The sequence below is a fragment of the Dermacentor silvarum genome, chromosome 4, assembly GCF_013339745.2.
Source record: "Dermacentor silvarum isolate Dsil-2018 chromosome 4, BIME_Dsil_1.4, whole genome shotgun sequence".
NCBI classification, from domain to species: Eukaryota; Metazoa; Arthropoda; class Arachnida; order Ixodida; family Ixodidae; genus Dermacentor; species Dermacentor silvarum.
The window spans coordinates 157,262,934-157,287,369 of NC_051157.2; the positions used below are offsets into that span (position 1 = coordinate 157,262,934).

Sequence of the window (24,436 nt, forward strand, 5' to 3'; positions counted from 1 at the left end):
CACAAAGCCATCATCGACTGCGAGCGGGCCGAAGTCGAACTTTCTCCTTTGTGCGACCTCCATTCCGACGATTCTCCCGAACATCCCCCTAAATTAGTCGTCGCTGAGGAGACCGACATTCCTCCGCACGCCGCTGTTGTTTTACCTGTGTCTTGTGGAAGCATCTCTGACGCCACTGTTTTGTTCGCCCCTTCTGAGACCTTCATCGCAAAAAATACTGTACTGCTTCCCTTCGCGACCCTCGATTTTTCGGCTGGTTTCAGCCATATTTTCGTATGCAACCTTTTGTCTGCTCCGCTCACATTGCTCCGTGGCCAGTGTCTCGGCCATGTCCAAGCCATTCAGTCCCTGTACATCGTCGACGTGCCCGATGCTACTTCTCGCGATGACCTTACTGACATCTGCACTCTTTCTGCTTCCGACAAGTCCTGCACCGACATCTTTAGCCCATCCATCGCTGACGGCCTTACACCAGAGCAGCGTTCGGAGCTTATCGCCGTCCTGTACCATTTTCGTTCTTCTTTCGACGCTATTCAGCCTTCCCTTGGACGCACGTCAACTGTCACGCACCACATCGACACGGGCTCCCATTCACCACTGCGGCAACGCCCATACCGTGTGTCTCCTACGGAGCGCCGTGTCATTAGTGAGCATGTCGACGACATGCTTCGCCGCAACATCGTTCAGCCCTCTCACAGTCCGTGGGCCTCGCCGGTCGTTCTCGTTAAGAAGAAGGACGACTCTGTCCGCTTCTGTGTTGACTTTCGCCGCCTAAATAAGATCACCCGCAAGGACGTGTACCCTCTACCGAGAATAGATGATGCCCTTGACTGTTTACAGGGGTCTGAATTCTTCTCCTCACTCGACTTGCGCTCAGGGTATTGGCAGGTTCCCATGGCCGCCGCTGACAAGCCCAAAACTGCATTTGTTACCCCTGATGGACTTTATGAGTTCAACGTGATGCCCTTCGGCCTCTGTAATGCCCCCGCAACGTTCGAGCGAATGATGGACACTGTTTTGCGTGTCTTATGTCTACAAAAGTAAAACTATATAAGCCTATAGACTTTTGTCTATAGACACTCTGCAGACATTTGTCTAGGAAAGTGAACTTTCAGTGATCTATAGACTGCCTAAGTCAGTCTATAGAATCAGACATTTTGTAGACTAGTCTACAAAAAGTGTGCGGCCATAAGTCCATAGACTGTCTATGGACTGGTCTATAGGAATTGTCCATAGACAGTCTATAGCATTTCTAGATATTTTATAGACTTACGTATACAAAATTAGAACTAAATAAGCCTATAGAGTTTTGTCTATAGACATTCTGCAGACATTTGTCTACAAAAGTGAATTTTCATTGATGTCTAGACCGTCTATAGTCAGTCTATACACTCAGACATTTTGTAGACTAGTCTTGAAAAAGTGTAGGGGCATAAGTCCATAGACTATCTGAGACTAGTCTAAAGAAATGTCTACAAAAAATCTGTTGACTTCATAGACAAATGTCTATACACTTTATTAGACATTCTACAAAAATTTTTGTAAGGGTATCGCCAGACTTCCCCCTAGTGTTTATTGCATGAAACTCTATGGCTGCCCGGATTGCGGCAGACGGGATGAAATGGCCGCATTGCGGTGCGTGTTAACACGTTCTGTTTTAAGCACACAATACTTTTAGCTCCCGTTGTAGGTGACCTTCAAGTGACCTTGAGCCAAAAGTCAGAGCAGTTATCCGGGCATCGTTGCGAGAAGAAAACGAGATCATCCGGGTAACCAGCCTAAACTTTAGAAAATGCGGTATCTGTCCCTGAACCGTTTGTACAAGACTGCATTACATACTCTAGTTACTTCCCAAACAAGTTACAAAAAATATTGCTTCCAATTTCTTCCTAGTGTTTGTTCACATATCACTCAAACTGTAACTTCTAGTACTCTGAAGCTTTATTTGCAATTTGCAATAGCAATATTCACAAGGAATGCGACTAGCATTCTTCTAACTTTTTCTTACCAGTGACCCAAGTTATGTGCTAGCTCCAGCCACTGGCTGCTGTAATGCCGAGCAGGCAACAAGCTTCACACCGCGGCCAGCCACCCCAAGGTGTCGTGCCTGGTGAACGGGTCCATTGGCGAGCTGAGGGAGCGCAGAGGGTCGTCGCTGCTGGCATGCGGGAAGAAAAACAGAGGAGGGAGCATTACGTGACGCAGAGGCAAGCGAACGCATCGTGTATCCAACAGCGGTAGCCGAACACGTGACCTCTTGCGTCGCTATCACGGAATCTCACGATTTGCCGAGACGTGCGGTAACTCGTAGTTTTTATTCAGTACGCGATCGGCCAGCAGCTACTCACATGCAAGACGGAAAAAGATTGTTGCATGTTTTGTTTATTTTCTTGGTTTTGTTTTTGCTTATTTCAAGAGTTTCAAATTGTTTCGATTGGGCATTCAAAAAAAATAATCACCCGGGAGTATTAAAACCTACGGCACGCTCTGACGTGTCCTCCGTATTCGGGCGCTTTCATCACGTATTGTGCCTCCACAGCTGGCGACAATCGCGTTGCGGTATGCTCGCTCCTATATTTTTCTTACTCCACGTCTGCAGGCCATCAAGAAGGACATCAAGAATTTATCCAAAATACCAAGAGCAAGGTTGCGTTGGTTCGTTCAAGCTGGCTGCAGGCAACTCTGTGGTGAGAAGAAAAAAAATTCAGTGGCGATTACGATACTCCCTAATACGAAATTTGAGCGCTGCTCTGTACTTGTGTTCCTTTCGCGATATATTGGCCGGCATGGACAATCAATGTCGTGCGGCACGTTGCGAACGGATCCAAGTGTGGTGCGACTGTGTTGCTAACCTGAATATCGAGAGAGCTATCGTGTGGGTGACGCGTGGGTGCGATTCAAAGCAGCCGCCGCCGCTGACAGACCTCCCAGAAGATACGCGGTACTCCGGCGCCATCTCTTAGCCATCGTCGCCGCGCTACACTTTTGTTACCACGTCTTCACCATACCCTCCTCCGCTTTACGCCTCATGGTACCGCTGCACACTCCTCTGCGCTTTCCGCCTCGCGACTTTCATCTCCCGCTGAGGTTGCCGTTAGCTTTAATCTTTCGCTGTGCTTGGTCGCTCGGTTACGCAACCGACGCCAACGTTCACCGCAGGAACGTGCGTCTAATAGATGCTCGCTAAAAGCACAATGCTAGAGGTGTGAAGAAGGCCAACGGAGACAAGAATGCAGCCGAGAAGTCCGCAAGCACCAGGTATACTTACAAGAAGTCCACGACGAAGTCTCTCAAGAAGGGGGCGGCCAAGAAGGCCCAACCAGCAAAGAAGCCAATGGCCGAGGAGAAGGTGTCGCTGCCCAAGAAACCCAAGAAGCCGGCGGCCAAGAAACCGGTCACTCCCAAGAAGACACCCAAGAACTAAAGCTCGGCGTCCAGGAGTCGGCGTCAACACCCACAGACACAAGGGCTTGAGTCGCTGGGTATGTGCTACTCGGTAGTTGGCCGAACATGGGCACTGCGAATGGGCGCGTACCCATTTATACGAGCGATCCTCCAGAATGGATGTTTCAAGGGGGATAAACGCTACGTAGCCCCAAATAAAGGCTATAACGGATAATCTACGACACGCAAATCCTCATTGGACGTGGTGGCTTCATGGAGGGCCATTGCAACAAAGCTGCAACCAGAATTCTGTCCGATTACGGAGTTTCAAATGAGCTGCGGTGAGTACACGATGTAGTGGTATCATTTATCAGTGTGGTTGGCAGCCAGATTGCCACTTGGTGTGCCTTGTTTTACGGTGAAGCTTTTTAAGCCAGTCATAAAATGTGCGCCTTTCACGAAGTCATCATCATCAGCATTGGCTCGAACGTGGTTGTCTTCCGCAGCTGGCTCGCTGCCGCCCGTCGGTTAGAGCTCGTACTCGCGGTCGTTTGGTTTGGTTTGGTTCCTATAGAAATAGCACATTCCACTACGGGGGATTGGCCATGAATCAGGCTTGTGCCACTGTTCCCATGTTCGTCGTCATCTTCCACAACTGGCTGCGTGGCCTCTTATCATACCTGCGTGCAATTTCACTACTCTTCTGTCGTCGTAATGCGGAGGCAAAGCTTGCACTAGGCCGCGCAAAGCTTCTGACACAACGAAGCTGGCCGTTCTATTGTGTCTCCTGGTATTAGCTAGGCTGAACTTAGCTATGTCGAGCTTGAACTTGGATGTATCTACGTTGAACTTGGTAGCGACTACCCCTGTGTTGAGCTTCGTTATGCCAGGTATCTCATAGGTTGTGACGCAATCGATCAGCCAGCTTCGCTGTGTCTGAAGCTGTGCGCGGCCAAGCGCAAGTTTTTTTTTTTTGAAACAGTTCGTTTTTCACCACAGAATGTATTAATTGAGCCAACAATGGAAAACGCACACGTTGAATACTAGGACTAATAATTGCCAAATATACTCAAATATGTCTCCTGACTGAGCTCGTCCAGCAGCAGCCAAATATAACCGATAGCTTCACCGGCGACTGCCTACACAGTACAAGCGCCCAGGTTCCCTCTTCTCGTTCACTTGGCCGCGTATTTACAACCGCAATATCAATTTCACCGAGCCGCCATATGTGCGTTTTCTTTCATAACCTAAGACTGATGCCAGAAGTTATTTGTCTTGATTAGAAGACAAACGTAGCATTAAGATATATGAAAATTTGCATCAAAGCAGGTATCTTATGCCAATAATACTTCAATTACGTATACTTCTTTTAAAATAAATGTTTGCTGCAAACAATTATACCGACACCGCCCGAAAGTGAAGCGAGCGTTATATAAGCATGGAAATGGTGTCGTCCCAGGACGACAGCATAAAAGCGGCGACATACTAGCTTCTCAGACACCATAGGTATAATATGGCCCAGCGCTAATTGCTGCATAAGCCGTAGCTTGTCGCACCACAAACAATGTCGAGAATTTTCTACAACGGGCGCTAAATGAAGCGCTACACATCATTAAAATGACGCTGATGAAAGTGGCCTACTAGTGACATATTCACGGAATGTTTCAACAGCGATCAACTATCTAAGATTGGTGCAATCGTAGCACTCCACAAATGTACCAAATTTTCTTACTATATTGCACTGGTTCTTTTTTTAAGGCTCTAATACTGCATAAAGCTGCCAAGAACGAGAAAAACAGTTCACTTCGAAAAATTAGTCAGCGCCACATAACGGTACCTCATAATGAAAATAAGTAAAAGGAGCGCATTTTCAATAATTGCATTTCCCTGAAGAAACTCAGAATAAAAGTATCCTGCCAGCAGCCGATCAGATAGTGACATTTGCAGATAATGGCGGCCGTGCAGCTTCCATGCCTATCCAAAATAAAAACTCAGATCTGAGAATGCGTCTGTTTGCCGCACGCTTCGACTCACCCCACAGCGTTATCAGTGTGCAATGCCTGATATCTCATCTGGTGATGATAAAACAGTCAGGGTCTGGTTGCACCTTCGCTGCCATAGCATCGCTTATCAATTGTATTCACTGTAACCGAATGAAAAGATGATTTGAACTACAGAAATGAAATCACCAGAGAAATGTGGTAGGGGAAATAGTGCCTGCGACAACACGTTTCCACCGAAGCCGTGGCCTAGTGGTTTGAGCGTCCGCCACGGCTACGGGAGGTGGTTGGTTCGATTCCCACCGACGCATACCCAACGGGAACGTGCCAATTGCGCGTTGGGGAAGGTGCCCCCTGCCTGGCGCTCGGTGTTGTCAGGGGTGTGCTACGCCTGCGGGCATAGGCTTCCAGTGTCACATTATGTCCCAGGGAATTTCCCAGAATCGAACCGCAGCCCGTAAGGGTGGTTCACTCTCAATATTGCCAGATGTAAATAATTTCAAGAACACTAACTGATTGTACTTATACCACCAATTCTACACTCATTCAGGTGCATACGCAACTTTACGTGTAAATATGTTCAAGAACACTCGCTCATTGTAATTATCACATTCCTTAATCTTGTATATAATATATTGTTCCAGCTGCATGACTTTACCCACAGATGCGTCGGTGATGGCATGAGTGGCACTCCGATCACTGTGATTCCAGCCTTTTTTGCTGCAACCTCTAAAGGTGACCGAACTTTTGTTGAAACCTTCTGAAAGCTCCGAATAAAAATCCGTAAAATATGCTCACATTCCTCTACGGGGGATTGGCCATGAATCCGGCTTGTGCCACTGCTCCCGCGTTCGTTGTCATCTTCCACAACTGGTTGCGTGGCCGCTTATCATACCTGCGTGCAATTCCACATCTCTTCTGTCGTCGTAATGGGGAGGCAAAGCTTGCACTAGGCCGCGCAAAGCTTGTGACACAACGAAGCTGGCCGATCTACTGCGTCTCCTCGTACTAGCTAGGTTGAACTTAGCTATGTCGAGCTTGAACTTGGTTGTATGTACGTTGAACTTCGTAGCGACTATGCCTGAGTTGAGCTTCGTTATGCCACCACGAAAGAAGTATGCATCCGACTCGCCCACTATCAGCATACAACTGGAGGGACACACCATCGTTCCGTCTCAGAGCGTAAAGATATTGGGAATGGTTTTCCAGTCGGATCGCACCAACACAATATTAATTAACAAGCTTAAAAATACAACAGCCCAAGTTAACCACATGATCTGGCGAATAACAACCAAGACAAGAGGCATGGGGGAGGCGGACACGCTTCGGCTTGTCCAAGCCTTCGTCGTGTCTCGAATAACTTACGCTATTCCATACGCACTACTGAACGCAACGGAATTCACAAAAATCAACACAATGATCAGAAAGGCATATATGCCGGCGATGGGCCTGGCGATCAGTACGTCCACAGAACGCCTACTACGACTAGGCGTGCACAACACGGCCGAGGAGCTGATCGAGGCACATTTATCCAGCCAGCGAACAAGGTTGGCGGTTACGGAAGCGGGGATGTCCATACTCTTACGCCTGGGGCTATCTGCTCCTCTCAGCCATCCGCCGCCTCAGACTGTTAGCTTACCCCATGCCATCCGGAGCAACATCACCGTACCTCCTCTACCTCGCAACATGCACCCAGTGCACCACGCACAGCGAAGGGAGGCCCGGGCTCGGGCCATACACAAGCGATACGGGATTTTGCCCTCTACAGCCTACACGGATGCGGGGTCTTACCCAGACGCGCAGCCACAACAGCCACTTTAATCGTCAACAAAGAACATCGGAGCAGCATTTGGCTCACCCGATACAATCCCCTCCAAGCCGAGGAAGCGGCCATAGCCCTCGCGCTCTCCCAAACACAGGTTGAAGTCGTAGTTACCGACTCCCAACAGGCGTGCCGCAACTTCGCTAGCGGCAGAATTCATGCCACTACGCTCAAGATAATAAATCAAAAGCCTCCAACCAGATCAGTCATAATCAACTGGCCGCCAGCTCATCACGGCATTCCTGGCAACGAGAACGCGGTCGCCAACCACGTGGCTGGACATATGACCCACCGAGCCTACGCCGAGGAATCTGAACCCGAGCGCATGCACCCTCTAGTCTCATACTAAGACATCACACAACACTACAAGCTAACCCGCAGAACATATGCACCCCCACACAAGTCACTACATAGAAAGCAGGAGCGATTCCTCCGAGCTCTACATGTTAACACATTCCCCCACCCAACCAGAAACCACCTCATAGCCCCTACACAATTCTCTCCGCAATGCCGCTTCTGCGCAGAGCCCGGGTCCCTCAGGCACATAGTAGGGGGCTGCAGAAAGGCACCACTTAATCTTCCGAACCCTTACCACACCAACGAGCTTTGGGAGAGAGCCTTGGCCAGCTCCGACCTCGAAGATCAGCAACGGCTGATTGCGAGGGCCCAGGACGCGGCCCGAGCTCAAGGCATTCTGGAATGAGGACGCCTCTCCAAAGCTGCATTTACACATTAAAGATGTTTATTCTCTCTCTCTCTCTCGTTATGCCAGGTATCTTTTAAGTTGTGACGCAATCGATCGGCCAGTTTCGCTGTGTCTCGAGCTTTGCGCGGCCCAGCGTAAGCTTTGCCGTTTTTTTTTTTTTTGAAAAGTTCGTTTTTCACCTCAGAATGTATTAATTAATCCAACAATGGAAAACCGCACACGTTGAATACTAGGACTAATAATAGCCAAACATACTCAACTAAGTCTCCTGCCTGAGCTCGTCCAGCAGCAGCCAAATATCACCGATAGCTTCACCGCGACTGCCTACACAGTACAAGCGGCCAGGTTCCCTCTTCTCGTTCACTTGGCCGCGTAGGTACAACCGCAATATCAATTTCACCGAGCCGCCATACGTGCGTTTTCTTTCATAACTTAAGACTGATGCCAGAAGTTATTTGTCTTGATTAGAATACAAACGCAGCATTAAAATATATGAAAATTTGCATCAAAGCAGGTATCTTATGCCAATAATACTTCAACTACGTATACTTCTTTTAAAATAAATGTTTGCTTCAAACAATTATACCGACACCGCCCGAAAGTGATGGAGCATTATATAAGCATGGCAGTGGTGTCGTCCCAGGACGACAGCATAAAAGCGGCGACATACTAGCTTCTCAGACACCATTGGTATAATAAGGCCTAGCGCTAATTGCTGCATATGGCGTAGCTTCTCGCACCACAAACAATGTCGAGAATTTTCTACAACAGCCGCTGAATGAAGCGCTACACAACATTAAAATGACGCTGATAAAAGTGGCCTACCAGTGACATATTCACAAAATATTTCGACAGCCATCGACTAAGATTGGTACGATCGTAGCACTCCACAAATGTACCAAATTTTCTTACTTTATTGCACTGTTTCTTTTTTTAACGCTCTAATACAGCATAAAGCTGCCAAGAACGAGAAAAACAGTTGACTTCAAAAAATTAGTCAGCGCCACATAACGGTACCTCATAATGAAAATAATTAAGAGGAGCGCATTTTCAATAATTGCATTTCCCGGAAGAAACTCAGAATAAAAGTATCCTCCCAGCAGCCAATCAGATAGTGACATTTGCAGATAATGGCGGCCGTGCAGCTTCCATGCCTATCCAAAATAAAAACTCACATCTGAGAATGCGTCTGCTTGCCGCACGCTTCGACTCACCCCACAGCGTTATCAGTGTGCAATGCCTGATATCTCATCTGGTGATGATAAAAACAGTCAGGGTCTGGATGCACCTTCGCTGCCATAGCATCGCTTATCAATTGTATTCACTGTAACCGAATGAAAAGATGATTTGAACTACAGAAATGAAATCACCAGAGAAATGTGGTAGGGGAAATAGTGCCTGCGACAACACGTTTCCACCGAAGCCGTGGCCTAGTGGTTTGAGCGTCCGCCACGGCTACGGGAGGTGGTTGGTTCGATTCCCACCGACGCATACCCAACGGGAACGTGCCAATTGCGCGTTGGGGAAGGTGCCCCCTGCCTGGCGCTCGGTGTTGTCAGGGGTGTGCTACGCCTGCGGGCATAGGCTTCCAGTGTCACATTATGTCCCAGGGAATTTCCCAGAATCGAACCGCAGCCCGTAAGGGTGGTTCACTCTCAATATTGCCAGATGTAAATAATTTCAAGAACACTCACTCATTGTACTTATACCACTACTTCTACACTCATTCAGGTGCATACGCAACTTTACGTGTAAATATGTTCAAGAACACTCGCTCATTGTAATTATCACATTCCTTAATCTTGTATATAATATATTGTTCCAGCTGCATGACTTTACCCACAGATGCCTCGGTGATGGCATGAGTGGCACTCCGATCACTGTGATTCCAGCCTTTTTTGCTGCAACCTCTAAAGGTGACCGAACTTTTGTTGAAACCTTCTGAAAGCTCCGAATAAAAATCCGTAAAATATGCTCACATTTCCTCTACAATTTGGTGTATTATTTATTGCACTCGTATGCCTGAATTTTATGTTCGATAAAGCAAATTCTAACTGCATCTTCTAACACCACCTTACTAAAATATTTTGTCGCCCTGGCTTACACCTTCCGTTATGTTTGGCTAGCATACACTCCATCTTAAGAAGTGTTAGCTTTTCCCTCTTCGCAACTGGCTTGGCGGGAGCACGCACCATTCCCCTCAGCGCGTTTTGTCGCCTTCCGTCGCCCAAATCCGACCTACCACCGATGTACCAGTGACCCCGAAAACAGCCGAAAAAGGCCCAAAAAGCTATTGGGTTTAACATTCTGCTTCGAGTGCATTCAGAACCGTTTTTTACGTATGAAAGGAAAGTGATGATATTGTTCCGTATCGATTTGTTATATTACACATCTGAGTCATATTATTGACCTCCATTTTCCAATGATCATACGGACACAACTAAGGAGGCTGATTTTACATACCTTCAGTGTAGTGAATTTCAAAGCAATTTATACTTTCCGAAGAGCAGTATACGCCGCGAACACACGCAATCGCTACTAATTGCAACGATTCAGCTTGTCGATGTGGCCAAATCGAAACGCGCCAAGCGTCTCAAGGCACCGCAGTAAAACAATAAAGGCTTTTTATGTCGCCTGTCGATGCACGTGCCCGTGGTATAATGCATGATTTCAATGCCGGGCTTCTATGCTAGTGGTCCTGTGTTGGAATCCCGCCGTCGGGGAACATCAAAAGGGTTTATTTATATATTTTTACAGTGTACATCGACGAAAATGACCACTTTACAAAGTTCCGAAGCCGTTTGAAGCCAGAGGGACGAAGTTTAGGGAATTCTATGTACTGCCCACAATTCCCATGCTGCTTAACCGCCCCCATTGGAGCTCCCGTAGAGACTATCCCTTACAAAAATGAGTTTAGATTGTCTGTAGAATGTCTAAAGACTTCTTGTAGACAACTTTGCCTTTCTGTAGCTTTGTTCTTTCGTTGATAAATAATATATAGACTGTCTATAGACAAAAGTTGATAAGATTTCTATTTCTTTTTGTCTACTCACATCCTATAGACAGTCTATAGATAAAAGTCGATAAGATGTTTGTTTTTTCGTGTCTATTTCCTCTCTATAGACAATCTATAGAAAAAAGTCGATCCAGTCTCTATTCTTGTCCATTCATTCTCTATAGACTGTCTATAGACAAAAGTTAGTAAGATTTTATTTCTTTTTGTCTCCTCCAATTCTATAGTCGGTCTACAGGAAAGAGTCGATAAGATGTCTGTTTATTTTTGTCTACTTCCTCTCTATGGAAAACCAATAGAAAAGAAGTCGTTACGGTCTCTATTTATTCTTGTCCATTCATTGTCTATCGACTGTCTATCCACAAAAGTTAATAAGATTTTTATTTCTTTTTGTCTAATTGCATTCTATAGTCGGTCTACAGAAAGAAGTCGATAAGTTGTTTGTTTCTTGTGATATTCCGCTCTATAGACTACGTATAGACTAAAGTCGATACCGTACTATATATTCTTGTTCATTCTGTGTCTAAGGACAGTCTATAGGCGACAGTCGATAAGGTGTTGATTATTTTTGTACACGCCCGGTTTATAGATTTTCTATAAGCGAAAGTTGATAAGGTGTCTACTTCTTTTATCGATTCCCCGTCTATAAATTTAGTCTTGACAAAACTCGTTACATTGTGTTTTTATGTCTATATTAGCTGTCTATACGCCTTTTATATGCAAAAGTTTTTCTGTTTGCTATTTCTTTAGCCGATTGCCTGTTTATAGAATGTCTGCAGAGAAAAGCAATAAAGGTCACCATGGCATCTCTGTCATTAAATTACGCAGCCCTTAATTATTATTTTACCAGATAATTAGGTGTTTAAGAGCCTGCTCACCGAATTTCACCCAGTATTGCACTGGTTTTTAACATGTAACCTCTGGGCCCGGAACCCTAGTTAGTCGGGAATACATCCCCGACAAAAATTTTTTCTTGCGAACCACACGGCGGCGGAATATATACTTCTATGTGATTGAAATTATTTTTTAATGGTTTCCTATATCCCCCCCGCTGAAGGCTATAGGGTGGGAGATCACCAAAGATCATGTTAACTCGAGCGAACAGACCGTATACCGATTGCGGTAAGCTGTGAGATAACTAAAGGACAGCCGATATTGTAAAAGTCTTATTACTTCAGGTTTACTTGCCCTCTATAGACAAAAGTCGTTAAACTCGGCCCAACCCGTGTATCCTGCAACCAAGCGGAGGTACAGGCGGATAATACGGAGCTTCGTTTGATATAAGCCACTGGGATTGTATATACTGCTGACATTTCTTTAAAGCCTTTTTGTAGAGTTTATTATAGACATGGTGTATATACTTCCGCATTTGTTCGCCACATTATATGACCTCCGTAGTGGCTCTCGGCAATCCCAAGACAGTCTTTACAGTTGTTTTTCATAGCATTACTTTTGCAGCAGTAAAATAAAGAAAGCAAAATGCCGATCCAATCACGTAAATAGAGGTTATGAATGCCAGTTTTAGCGAGAAGCGGATTACAAACAGGCATCATGGTAACAGCACAGAGACTTGTAATATGTATAGCTGACAACGCAGAATTTGCTAGTGTGCGATGAACCGATGTCGCGTATGTGGTGTGCGCCTTATGTGTCGTCTGATTCTCAGATACTCTTTAGGTTCTCCCCATATCTAGGCTGCATCACTAACATCGGGTGGTTTTCGCAGACTGATATCCCGCGCTATAAATTCATTAAAGCTTCTCGTTCATTTACAATGTGTGCCAGATACTCTGAGCCCACCCAGTCCTTTCCAGGCGCTATATGCCTTGGCGGCCGAGCATATATGCGTACGTCATTAGTGTATTGATTGCTTTGACATATGACCAGAACAGACAAATGTGCCCGAACATGTGAGCAGGTATCCCATTTGGCGGTACGTTGGAAGCTATGCTAGAAATGCACTGCGTTACTCATCATCGTTGGCCAAAATGCTAGCGCCTGACGTGCGTGTTAACGGTTTTTACAAACACTGCGTTCATCCATCTGTGCGCTCCTGCTCCATGCCATAGCCCACAGCGTTTGTAATACAGCGCGCCAAGGCATTTCCTTCTTCCATGGAAAGAACTGAAAAATGGAAGGCAAAAGCAACCGGTTTCGCGCGCATGGAACGCAGAGAGAGAGAGAGAGCGACAATAAAAAAAAGAAAAAAAGGGCAAAGGCGTTCGGATTTCTCGGAGCACGCCCGCCTTCGTCGGCCTGGCACCTGCGCATGCGCAGCGGCAACAACGGCGGCGCGCCATCTCTCCGCGTCGATTTGAATTCTCAACGGCTGCGCCAGGCAAGTCAACGCTTGTTGCTGCTGGTGAGCTGCCTGCACCTCGGTGTCTGTGTATTCGTCTCGACTTTGTGGCATCACACCTCAACTACACTGAACGATAAGTTTTAGCGAAGATGTTTTCCGTCACTAGCTCATGACTAGGTGAGCATATTTCGTAGCGCGAACCGGCTGCATGTAATGTAGGCGACCCGGGCGTAGTGCCGATTTCTCGTTTGGTTTGTAAACGAGCTCGGGTTCTCGATTCTACTATAGGGAATGTTTGCCCGCAAGCGATCGCTCGCGCTTGTTCATTTTACCGTCATTGTCAATGTCCGTGAAAAAGGAAATACACCACGTTTAACGTGGATACTGAGCTGAAATAAGCGCGGATTGTGTTTGTTAAGCGGCGTACTGTGGGCAGGTCTCGTATTGTGACGCTTGACGGGCGGCCATAAACGCTGCGGTGCCTGTCTAATAAAACTCATCTAAAGCGCTTTATGTATATACCTCGAAATTGTGCTAGAGTGACGAATTGTCTAAAAGAGACGTACAGTTGAATAAATGCTAGCGTACTCAGATGAAAGGCTGTGTTTGCGGGGCATGCATCAGCAGCGTGTGCTGCCGTTTTCGTAAGTCAAAAGTAATAGTATTAATGGGTCTCCTGGCAACCAGTATAAATATATATAACCGCAAAAGCTTTCAGAGCACGAAACTCGCGATAAGCTCAGTCAATCGCAGCTTCGCAACTTAACCGAAAGAATTGGAGAACAATAAATTAGTGGCTCCGGGAAGCACCCTTTACACGTTTGAAACTGAAGCCATTGGGTTTGAGGAGAGTTTGAAGATTTTCTGTGCTTTGCTCGTGATGCCATGAATTACGAACTTGGCCAAGCCCTTGTCAGCTTTATTAAACAAGTGCTTCAATTCAGCTGAATCTAATAGTGCATTTCAAGTTACTGACGTGTTATTAGTTATAATTACAATTATGTACTGGCAGTAATTTGGCAAGCATTAAACAACAATATTTTTTGTTGCCCCTAAACTGCGGGTGTCATAGACTGCCAGGGAATTTTCATGAAAACAGCCAGGGAAAGCTTGGAAAAACATCAGGGAAATAGAAAATGTCAACATAAGTATGCTGTTTTGTTATTTCCATACAATGTTTCCAGAGAATCGCTGTCTTAAACATAATTTTGAAGCATTTCACCTCCCCTCCAAAAAATAACAAATTTCGACTATTTTCTGAAAAAGAAATGAAAAGTGAAGCATGCTGACATGGCATTTTTTACTCAATCTTTTTGCATTACCTAAGTGTCCTGAACCTCGAAACTCTAGAAGAAATACTTATGTTATAGAGCGCCTTCAATTATTTACTATGATAGCATTCATTGTAATGACAGTTTCAGTTTTGTTTCCAAGAAGGTGCATATGTGTCGTGCCACAACACAGAAAGTGCTCACGGGGTATTTCTGGTGCTCATGTGGTATACCTAACAGGCAACCGTGTCAGCATGCCCAAAAGATATGATTATCTATAGGAAACTAAGTGACCATATCAACACAATCAATCCATCTGCCTTCTATTGAAGTTATGGCCAATGATGTATCAGTTAAGAGTACGAGAAAGACATTTAAACGTGTATTAAGGAAAATAAGTTAAAATCATTTGCATGATACGTTCAATACTCCAGCCACTCTTCTGAGCATATCACTCCGCGTGGGTATATTTATCACTCCGCGTGGGCACCAAGATCTACTCGATGCTGTTGAGAAAACAATCTTTGAAGATAAGCGAGGAATAAAAACCGCTGGGCATCGAAAGAATCCACCGTCTTGGGCGAAAGCAAGCTGACAGTCCCAGTCACAGGCCTGTCATTCTGAAGTTATTTGACTACCGGGATTAAGTCAACATACTTAGTAATTGCAAAAAGCTCAAGGGTACGGAATATTCAATTAGCGAGGATTTTTCGCCCGCAGTAAGAGAAATTAGAAAGAAGCTATGGAAAAGAAAGAAAGTGCATCGAAACCAGAAGGATAGAGTTTTTCTGTCTTACGATAAAGTCAAAATAAATAATCGCCTCTACACCTGGGATGACCAAACCAATGACATAGTGGAAGTTACAAAAAACGAAAGCATGGACAACGGACCAGCCAAGCGAACTCGAAACCGCTGTCGGCCCTAGTTGTTGTCATTGTTAATGCACGCAGCCTTTTGAACAAAACTGAACAGTTGGAGGCGACTGCGATCGCTCTTGAACCTGACATTGTCTGCGTGACAGAGACATGGTTACATGCTGACATTGGAAACCATGAAGTGGCTCCACCGGGCTACTCCATCGTCCGAAAAGAGAGGGCAACTAGAGGTGGCGGTGTTGCTTTGCTCCTACGCCAATGCATAAATTACTCAGTGATGCCGGATGTCCCAGGTGTGAAGGCGGTCTGGTGTAGGATTCAGTTGGGCCAGAGCCACGTCTGTGTTGGTGCAGTGTACAGACCCCCCCCAAGCTGACGTATCGTATCTTCAGCAGCTTCTATAGTACATGCACGAACACATGGTGGGGAACGCCATAATAATGGGAGGGGATTTTAATTTCCCAGATATTAACTGGAGCTCTCTGAGTGCAACCAATGTAACAAACAATACCATGCTGAGTATTCTGTTTACCTTTAACTTGACCCAAATAGTTTCCAAGCCTACCCGTGTACAGGGCGCTTCAAGCTCTATCTTAGATCTTATCTTCATTAGTGATTTCTTTTTGAAAGGAAAAATAACGTCGATATTCTTGAAGGATTATCTGATCATGACATGGTTCTTTGCACGCTAACTATTCCAAATCAAATGCGCCATAGTGGTACTAAAAAGCGCGTATACGCATTCAATAAAGCAGACGATGATGCTATTATGACCTACCTAGCCCACGAGTACTATGACTTCCACAAGCTAGTCACTGAAGGAGCGGCTGGCATTGATGAAATTTGGTTACTGTTCAAGGCACATGTTATGCACTGCTTGAGGCAATTTGTCCCACAAATACAAAAGAACACTAATAAGCAGAACCCATGGATAACACGCGAAATAATTCATTTAAAACGCAGAATAAAAAGGTTGAGGAAATCTAACAAATTAGGCCCAGTCTCAGACTTCTGCCATAAAATAAACTCGTTAAACAGACTGCTAAAGGAAAAAAAAACAAAAGCAGGAAAACAGAGCTTCTGCAGTACAACGCTCAGCAATTTTATCAAGGAATCCCCCCAGAAATTCTGTCGTTACGTCAGGCACAAAGATAACCCTCCAAAAGCTTTATCGCCGACCGAAGAAAAGCAACAAGCAGACGCGTATGACGCATTCTTCCATTCTGTATTTGTCCCGGACAATGGTATTACGCATGTTTACAGGCCAGATAATATGGAGCAAAACGAGGCGCTGAGCGCACCAGTCGTAAGCGAAGCAGGTGTTCTTTCACTATTACTAAATTTAGACGATAAAAAGTGTAACGGTCCAGATGGAATCCCGAACTGCTTCCTGAAACGCTATGCCGAGCCTGTAAGCAAATACTTGTGCCTTGTGTACAATAAATCTATCTCTGAACGATGCCTTCCGGCAGAATGGAAGATTGCAAAAATAGTGCCAGTCCATAAATCGGGTGATACCTCTTGTCAATCAAATTATAGGCCTATTTCTCTCTCATGTACTTGCTGCAAAATCTTGGAACATATTATTTTAAAATCCGTTACAGAGTTCGTTGAGGCAAATAATATTCTCCATCCCTACCAGCATGGCTTCAGGACTGGTCGGTCTACAGTTACCCAACTTGTTGAGATCCTACACGATTTCCCCAAAGCAATTAACGACCAAATACAAATAGATGTAATTTACCTTGACTTCTCAAACGCATTTGGCCGTGTTTGCCATGCTAAACTGCTTTTAAAGCTTAAACTTATACTAGGAGATGGGCCAATTTTTTGTTGGATTAACTGTTACTTATCTGATCGTCGCCAGTTTGTCCAGTTACGCGCCTACACTTCTGAAGTTATGCCAGTCGTTTCTCGTGTACCCTAGGGTGCCGTTCTGGCCCCTATGCTGTTCCTTCTGTTCATAAACGACATAACTAGTCAGGTGGAATCCAAGATTAGGTTATTTGCAGATGACTGCGTGTTGTATAGAAAAGTATTAAGCCGACAAGATCAAATTAGTCTTAACAAGGATTTTGCTTTGATAGACCAATGGTGTGAGAACTAGCAAATGGTCATCAACTTTGATAAAACAGTTTCAATGTCGGTAACAAAAAATAAATCCAAACTTAGTTTTCCGTACGGCTATGATAGTATCATCCTTAACACTGTCACTCAGTATAAATACTTGGGCGTCGTCATATCATCAGATCTAGGGTGGCCGGCTCATGTAGAGCACATGGTAAGCAAAGCGATGCGAAAGCTAATGTTTCTAAAGCGGGCTTTGCGATACTCTACGAAGGAAGCCAAGCTCTTGGCCTATGTGACGTTCATACGTCCTATCTTAGAATATGCGAGTGTGGCGTGGTTTCCGTTCGCGCAAAATCGAATAGCTACGCTTGAGGCTGTCCAGCGAAAAGCGGCGCGTTTTATCTGTAATAGATACAGATGCATCGACTCGCCTACGCAAATGCTGTCCGAGATCGGCCTTCATACACTAACCAGTCGTGCGATGCTGTACCGACTCAAATTTTTGTATCTCATCCTGCATAATAAGGTTAAAATGGATCCTGACACCTACCTTTCATACAATACGTCTAGAGAAACCCGTCATAAGCATCACCTTAGACTCAAGAATATTTCTGCACTAACAATACATTTAGTTATTCGTTCTTCCCGCGAGCTATTCGTGATTGGAATGCTTTAGCACCGACGGTGGTCGCACAGCCTACCGTTGAAAAATTTGTTGAACTTGCTGGCCAAATTTTGCTGTCAGCAACGAGTACGTGATTCTATCATTACTGTATTTATCATTGTTTTACTTATCAATTAAATTGGAAATCTGGGATGTGATATTGTGGATGATATTAATTCTTATATCTCATGTGCTTTTCCTTTTCTTTTTTGCAGTACATAGTATGTAACTGAAATAAGTTATGTGTTGTCATTTTACCCTACTCACTGGTGTTATCATAGGTTCGTTACCTTTACCATATTCTGTGTAGTTACCCTATTGTATACTTATGTGACTGCCTGTTCCACAATGTATACAAACCCTTGTAACCCACTCCTGTAAAAATCCCTGATGGGATTGATAGTATCACGAAATAAATGAAATAAATAAAAATTTAATTACCAGCCAAAAATGTAAATAGTCCAACTGGGTAGCCTAGTTTCAGCAATTATATAGAGATCATTTGGGTTAATTAAGTACAATAATGCGTCATATGGCTTTGTCATAAAATGCAACATACTGTTGCTGTCGCCAGCAGCAATTGTAATAGTTTAATTGTTCATCATACGGTAGAGTGAAACATTACGCGATAGTATTGTTTTGTATTGACAAGCAGCCATTAGCCATAGTTAAACCGTATTAAGGATGGACTTAAGTGGTTTGAGCGAATATGTTAAGCTGCTTAATGAACGTACAAAGAATACACATTTGTTATTTTCCCCTCACATTGTTGTATCTACATATTTGCAGCATGCACCTGCAGCACCTTCGGAACGGCTGACACGAAGGTCAAGGCCAGCCTGGCAACCATGCTTGCCAAGGGGAAGCAGCTGTAACTATGTAAATATTCTCTTTTGATGATAGCATAAGACATGTATTTTATTAAAATAATGTATTATATCGTTCAATAAAAACAGTTATTTGAATATCGGTGCACTTGTTCTCTTTTTTGCACTGCATGAATCTGGACTAGTGGAATTGCTTGAAATATTTGTTTCTGCAACATATGAGAGTGCAGCGGGTTCTGGATCATTATTAATCCATTACCATGAATGCATAAATGCAGATGGGAAGCAACAGGTGCACATGCATAGTATACGTTCAAAATTTTGTTGCCGCCATATGTAAACAAAAATTTTAACTAACTTGTAGATAGCATATTTCATTCAAGCGAATGCATTGCATGCGACTAAACTTTCTTCAATGTGCAATTACAAAAATTCCCATGCTGCTTTACATAATGATTCACGGCTGCATACATTTTAGATTTTTGACTGCTTCCATCTGCATGCATGCTTTTATGTACAGTTCCCTATGTATGTTCCCATATGCATACTGGATACAATAAATTTTTATGGACATTTCCAATAAACTGCTTATTAGCAAACCCCAGCGGCGAGCGTTTATAGAATAACATTGCCTGCCGAAACATAGTTGGCAAAATGTGGTGTATTATCTAGTATATATGGTGTGACAGTAATTTTAGCCAAGCTGATCAATGAAAATGAAAGGTTACAAAACAACACGATGCAATATATATGATCATAAAAAGACCTACAGGTCAGACCTCTGAATTCAAGGCCGAATGCACGCCATAGGTGTTAAAATCGAATCTTATTGCACCGTCTTTTATTAATATAATTTTTCATTGAACAGCTTCACTAAATTTAAGTTAGCTGGGATACCCTGTAATATTGTAAGGCTGAAGTCTATAAATTAGCTATAGACTGATGTACAGTAACTCTCTGTAGGCAGACTGTACAACATTCTACAAAAAGTGTAAGGCCATAAGTCCATAGACATACTATAGACTGGTCTATAGGAATGGTTTATAGTCTATAGACATTTCATAGACTTATGTCTACAAAAGTAAAACTATATAAGCCTATAGACTTTTGTCTATAGACACTCTGCAGACATTCGTCTAGGAAAGTGAACTTTCAGTGATCTATAGACTGCCTAAGTCAGTCTATAGAATCAGACATGTTGTAGACTAGTCTACAAAAAGTGTGCGGCCATAAGTCCATAGACTGTCTATGGACTGGTCTATAGGAATTGTCCATAGACAGTCTATAGCATTTCTAGATATTTTATAGACTTACGTATACAAAATTAGAACTAAATAAGCCTATAGAGTTTTGTCTATAGACATTCTGCAGACATTTGTCTATAAAAGTGAATTTTCATTGATGTCTAGACCGTCTATAGTCAGTCTATAGACTCAGACATTTTGTAGACTAGTCTTGAAAAAGTGTAGGGGCATAAGTCCATAGACTATCTGAGACTAGTCTAAAGAAATGTCTACAAAAAGTCTGTTGACTTCATAGACAAATGTCTATGCACTTTATTAGACATTCTACAAAAATTTTTGTAAGGGTATCGCCAGACTTACCCCCTAGTGTTTATTGCATGAAACTCTATGGCTGCCCGGATTGCGGCAGACGGGATGAAATGGCCGCATTGCGGTGCGTGTTAACACGTTCTGTTTTAAGCATACAATACTTTTAGCTCCCGTTGTAGGTGACCTTCAAGTGACCTTGAGCCAAAAGTCAGAGCAGTTATCCGGGCATCGTTGCGAGAAGAAAACGAGATCATCCGGGTAACCAGCCTAAACTTAAGAAAATGCGGTATCTGTCCCTGAACCGTTTGTACAAGACTGCATTACATACTCTAGTTACTTCCCAAACAAGTTACAAAAAATATTGCTTCCAATTTCTTCCTATTGTTTGTTCACATATCACTCAAACTGTAACTTCTAGTACTCTGAAGCTTTATTTGCAATTTGAAATAGCAATATTCACAAGGAATGCGACTAGCATTCTTCTAACTTTTTCTTACTAGTGACCCAAGTTATGTGCTAGCTCCAGCCACTGGCCGCTGTAATGCCGAGCAGGCAACAAGCTTCACACCACGGCCAGCCACCCCAAGGTGTCGTGCATGGTGAACGGGTCCATTGGCGAGCTGAGGGAGCGCAGAGGGTCGTCGCTGCTGGCATGCGGGAAGAAAAACAGAGGAGGGAGCATTACGTCACGCAGAGGCAAGCGAACGCATCGTGTATCCAACAGTGGTAGCCCAACACGTGACCTCTTGCGTCGCTATCACGGAATCTCACGAGTTGCCGAGACGTGCGGTTACTCGTAGTTTTTATTCAGTACGCGATCGGCCAGCAGCTACTCACATGTAAGACGGAAAAAGATTGTTGCATGTTTTGTTTCTTTTCTTGGTTTTGTTTTTGCTTATTTCAAGAGTTTCAAATTGTTTCGATTGGGCATTCAAAAAAAATAATCACCCGGGAGTATTAAAACCTACGGCACGTTCTGACGTGTCCTCCGTATTCGGGCGCTTTCATCACGTATTGTGCCTCCACAGCTGGCGACAATCGCGTTGCGGTATGCTCTCTCCTATATTTTTCTTACTCCACGTCTGCAGGCCATCAAGAAGGACATCAAGAATTTATCCAAAATACCAAGAGCAAGGTTGCGTTGGTTCGTTCAAGCTGGCTGCAGGCAACTCTGTGGTGAGAAGAAAAAAAATTCAGTGGCGATTACGATACTCCCTAATACGAAATTTGAGCGCTGCTCTGTACTTGTGTTCCTTTCGCGATATATTGGCCGGCATGGACAATCAATGTCGTGCGGCACGTTGCGAACGGATCCAAGTGTGGTGCGACTGTGTTGCTAACCTGAATATCGCGAGAGCTAGCGTGTGGGTGACGCGTGGGTGCGATTCAAAGCAGCCGCCGCCGCTGACAGACCTCCCAGAAGATACGCGGTACTCCGGCGCCATCTCTTAGCCATCGTCGCCGCGCTACACTTTTGTTACCACGTCTTCACCATACCCTCCTCCGCTTTACGCCTCATGGTACCGCTGCACACTCCTCTGCGCTTTCCGCCTCGCGACTTTCATCTCCCGCTGAGGTTGCCGTTAGCTTTAATCTTTCGCTGTGCTTGGTCGCTCGGTTACGCACCGACGCCAACGTTCACCGCAGGAACGTGCGTCTAATAGATGCTCGCTAAAAGCACAATGCTAGAGGTGTGAAGAAGGCCAACGGAGACAAGAATGCAGCCGAGAAGTCCGCAAGCACCAGGTATACTTACAAGAAGTCCACGACGAAGTCTCTCAAGAAGGGGGCGGCCAAGAAGGCCCAACCAGCAAAGAAGCCAATGGCCGAGGAGAAGGTGTCGCTGCCCAAGAAACCCAAGAAGCCGGCGGCCAAGAAACCGGTCACTCCCAAGAAGACACCCAAGAACTAAAGCTCGGCGTCCAGGAGTCGGCGTCAACACCCACAGACACAAGGGCTTGAGTCGCTGGGTATGTGCTACTCGGTAGTTGGCCGAACACCCAACATGGGCACTGCGAATGGGCGCGTACCCATTTATACGAGCGATCCTCCAGAATGGATGTTTCAAGGGGGATAAACGCTACGTAGCCCCAAATAAAGGCTATAACGGATAATCTACGACACGCAAATCCTCATTGGACGTGGTGGCTTCATGGAGGGCCATTGCAACAAAGCTGCAACCAGAATTCTGTCCGATTACGGAGTTTCAAATGAGCTGCGGTGAGTACACGATGTAGTGGTATCATTTATCAGTGTGGTTGGCAGCCAGATTGCCACTTGGTGTGTCTTGTTTTACGGTGAAGCTTTTTAAGCCAGTCGTAAAATGTGCGCCTTTCACGAAGTCATCATCATCAGCATTGGCTCGAACGTGGTTGTCTTCCGCAGCTGGCTCGCTGCCGCCCGTCGGTTAGAGCTCGTACTCGCGGTCGTTTGGTTTGGTTTGGTTCCTATAGAAATAGCACATTCCACTACGGGGGATTGGCCATGAATCAGGCTTGTGCCACTGTTCCCATGTTCGTCGTCATCTTCCACAACTGGCTGCGTGGCCTCTTATCATACCTGCGTGCAATTTCACTACTCTTCTGTCGTCGTAATGCGGAGGCAAAGCTTGCACTAGGCCGCGCAAAGCTTCTGACACAACGAAGCTGGCCGTTCTATTGTGTCTCCTGGTATTAGCTAGGCTGAACTTAGCTATGTCGAGCTTGAACTTGGATGTATCTACGTTGAACTTGGTAGCGACTACCCCTGTGTTGAGCTTCGTTATGCCAGGTATCTCATAGGTTGTGACGCAATCAATCAGCCAGCTTCGCTGTGTCTGAAGCTGTGCGCGGCCAAGCGCAAGTTTTTTTTTTGGAACAGTTCGTTTTTCACCACAGAATCTATTAATTGAGCCAACAATGGGAAACGCACACGTTGAATACTAGGACTAATAATAGCCAAATATACTCAAATATGTGTCCTGACTGAGCTCGTCCAGCAGCAGCCAAATATAACCGATAGCTTCACCGGCGACTGCCTACACAGTACAAGCGCCCAGGTTCCCCCTTCTCGTTCACTTGGCCGCGTATTTACAACCGCAATATCAATTTCACCGAGCCGCCATATGTGCGTTTTCTTTCATAACTTAAGACTGATGCCAGAAGGTATTTGTCTTGATTAGAAGACAAACGTAGCATTAAGATATATGAAAATTTGCATCAAGGCAGGTATCTTATGCCAATAATACTTCAATTACGTATACTTCTTTTAAAATAAATGTTTGCTGCAAACAATTATACCGACACCGCCCGAAAGTGAAGCGAGCGTTATATAAGCATGGAAATGGTGTCGTCCCAGGACGACAGCATAAAAGCGGCGACATACTAGCTTCTCAGACACCATAGGTATAATATGGCCCAGCGCTAATTGCTGCATAAGCCGTAGCTTGTCGCACCACAAACAATGTCGAGAATTTTCTACAACGGGCGCTAAATGAAGCGCTACACATCATTAAAATGACGCTGATGAAAGTGGCCTACTTAGTGACATATTCACGGAATGTTTCAACAGCGATCAACTATCTAAGATTGGTGCAATCGTAGCACTCCACAAATGTACCAAATTTTCTTACTATATTGCACTGGTTCTTTTTTTAAGGCTCTAATACTGCATAAAGCTGCCAAGAACGAGAAAAACAGTTCACTTCGAAAAATTAGTCAGCGCCACATAACGGTACCTCATAATGAAAATAAGTAAAAGGAGCGCATTTTCAATAATTGCATTTCCCTGAAGAAACTCAGAATAAAAGTATCCTGCCAGCAGCCGATCAGATAGTGACATTTGCAGATAATGGCGGCCGTGCAGCTTCCATGCCTATCCAAAATAAAAACTCACATCTGAGAATGCGTCTGTTTGCCGCACGCTTCGACTCACCCCACAGCGTTATCAGTGTGCAATGCCTGATATCTC

The 24,436-nt window shown here is 44.8% G+C and overlaps 2 protein-coding genes across 2 annotated transcripts; both read left to right on the forward strand.

Annotated features, from left to right (window-relative positions):
- The first annotated feature begins 2,052 nt into the window (after positions 1–2,052).
- LOC119449004 (histone H1-gamma, late-like) lies at positions 2,053–3,424 on the forward strand. Its single transcript, XM_037712204.1, has 2 exons — positions 2,053–2,207; positions 3,202–3,424. The coding sequence occupies exons 1-2, from the start codon at positions 2,053–2,055 to the stop codon at positions 3,422–3,424; spliced, it is 378 nt and encodes a 125-aa protein (XP_037568132.1).
- A 17,605-nt stretch (positions 3,425–21,029) lies between these two features.
- LOC119449005 (histone H1-gamma, late-like) lies at positions 21,030–22,400 on the forward strand. The gene is made up of 2 exons (XM_037712205.1): positions 21,030–21,184; positions 22,178–22,400. Exons 1-2 carry the CDS (start codon positions 21,030–21,032, stop codon positions 22,398–22,400), a joined length of 378 nt encoding a protein of 125 aa, XP_037568133.1.
- The last annotated feature ends 2,036 nt before the right edge of the window (positions 22,401–24,436 follow it).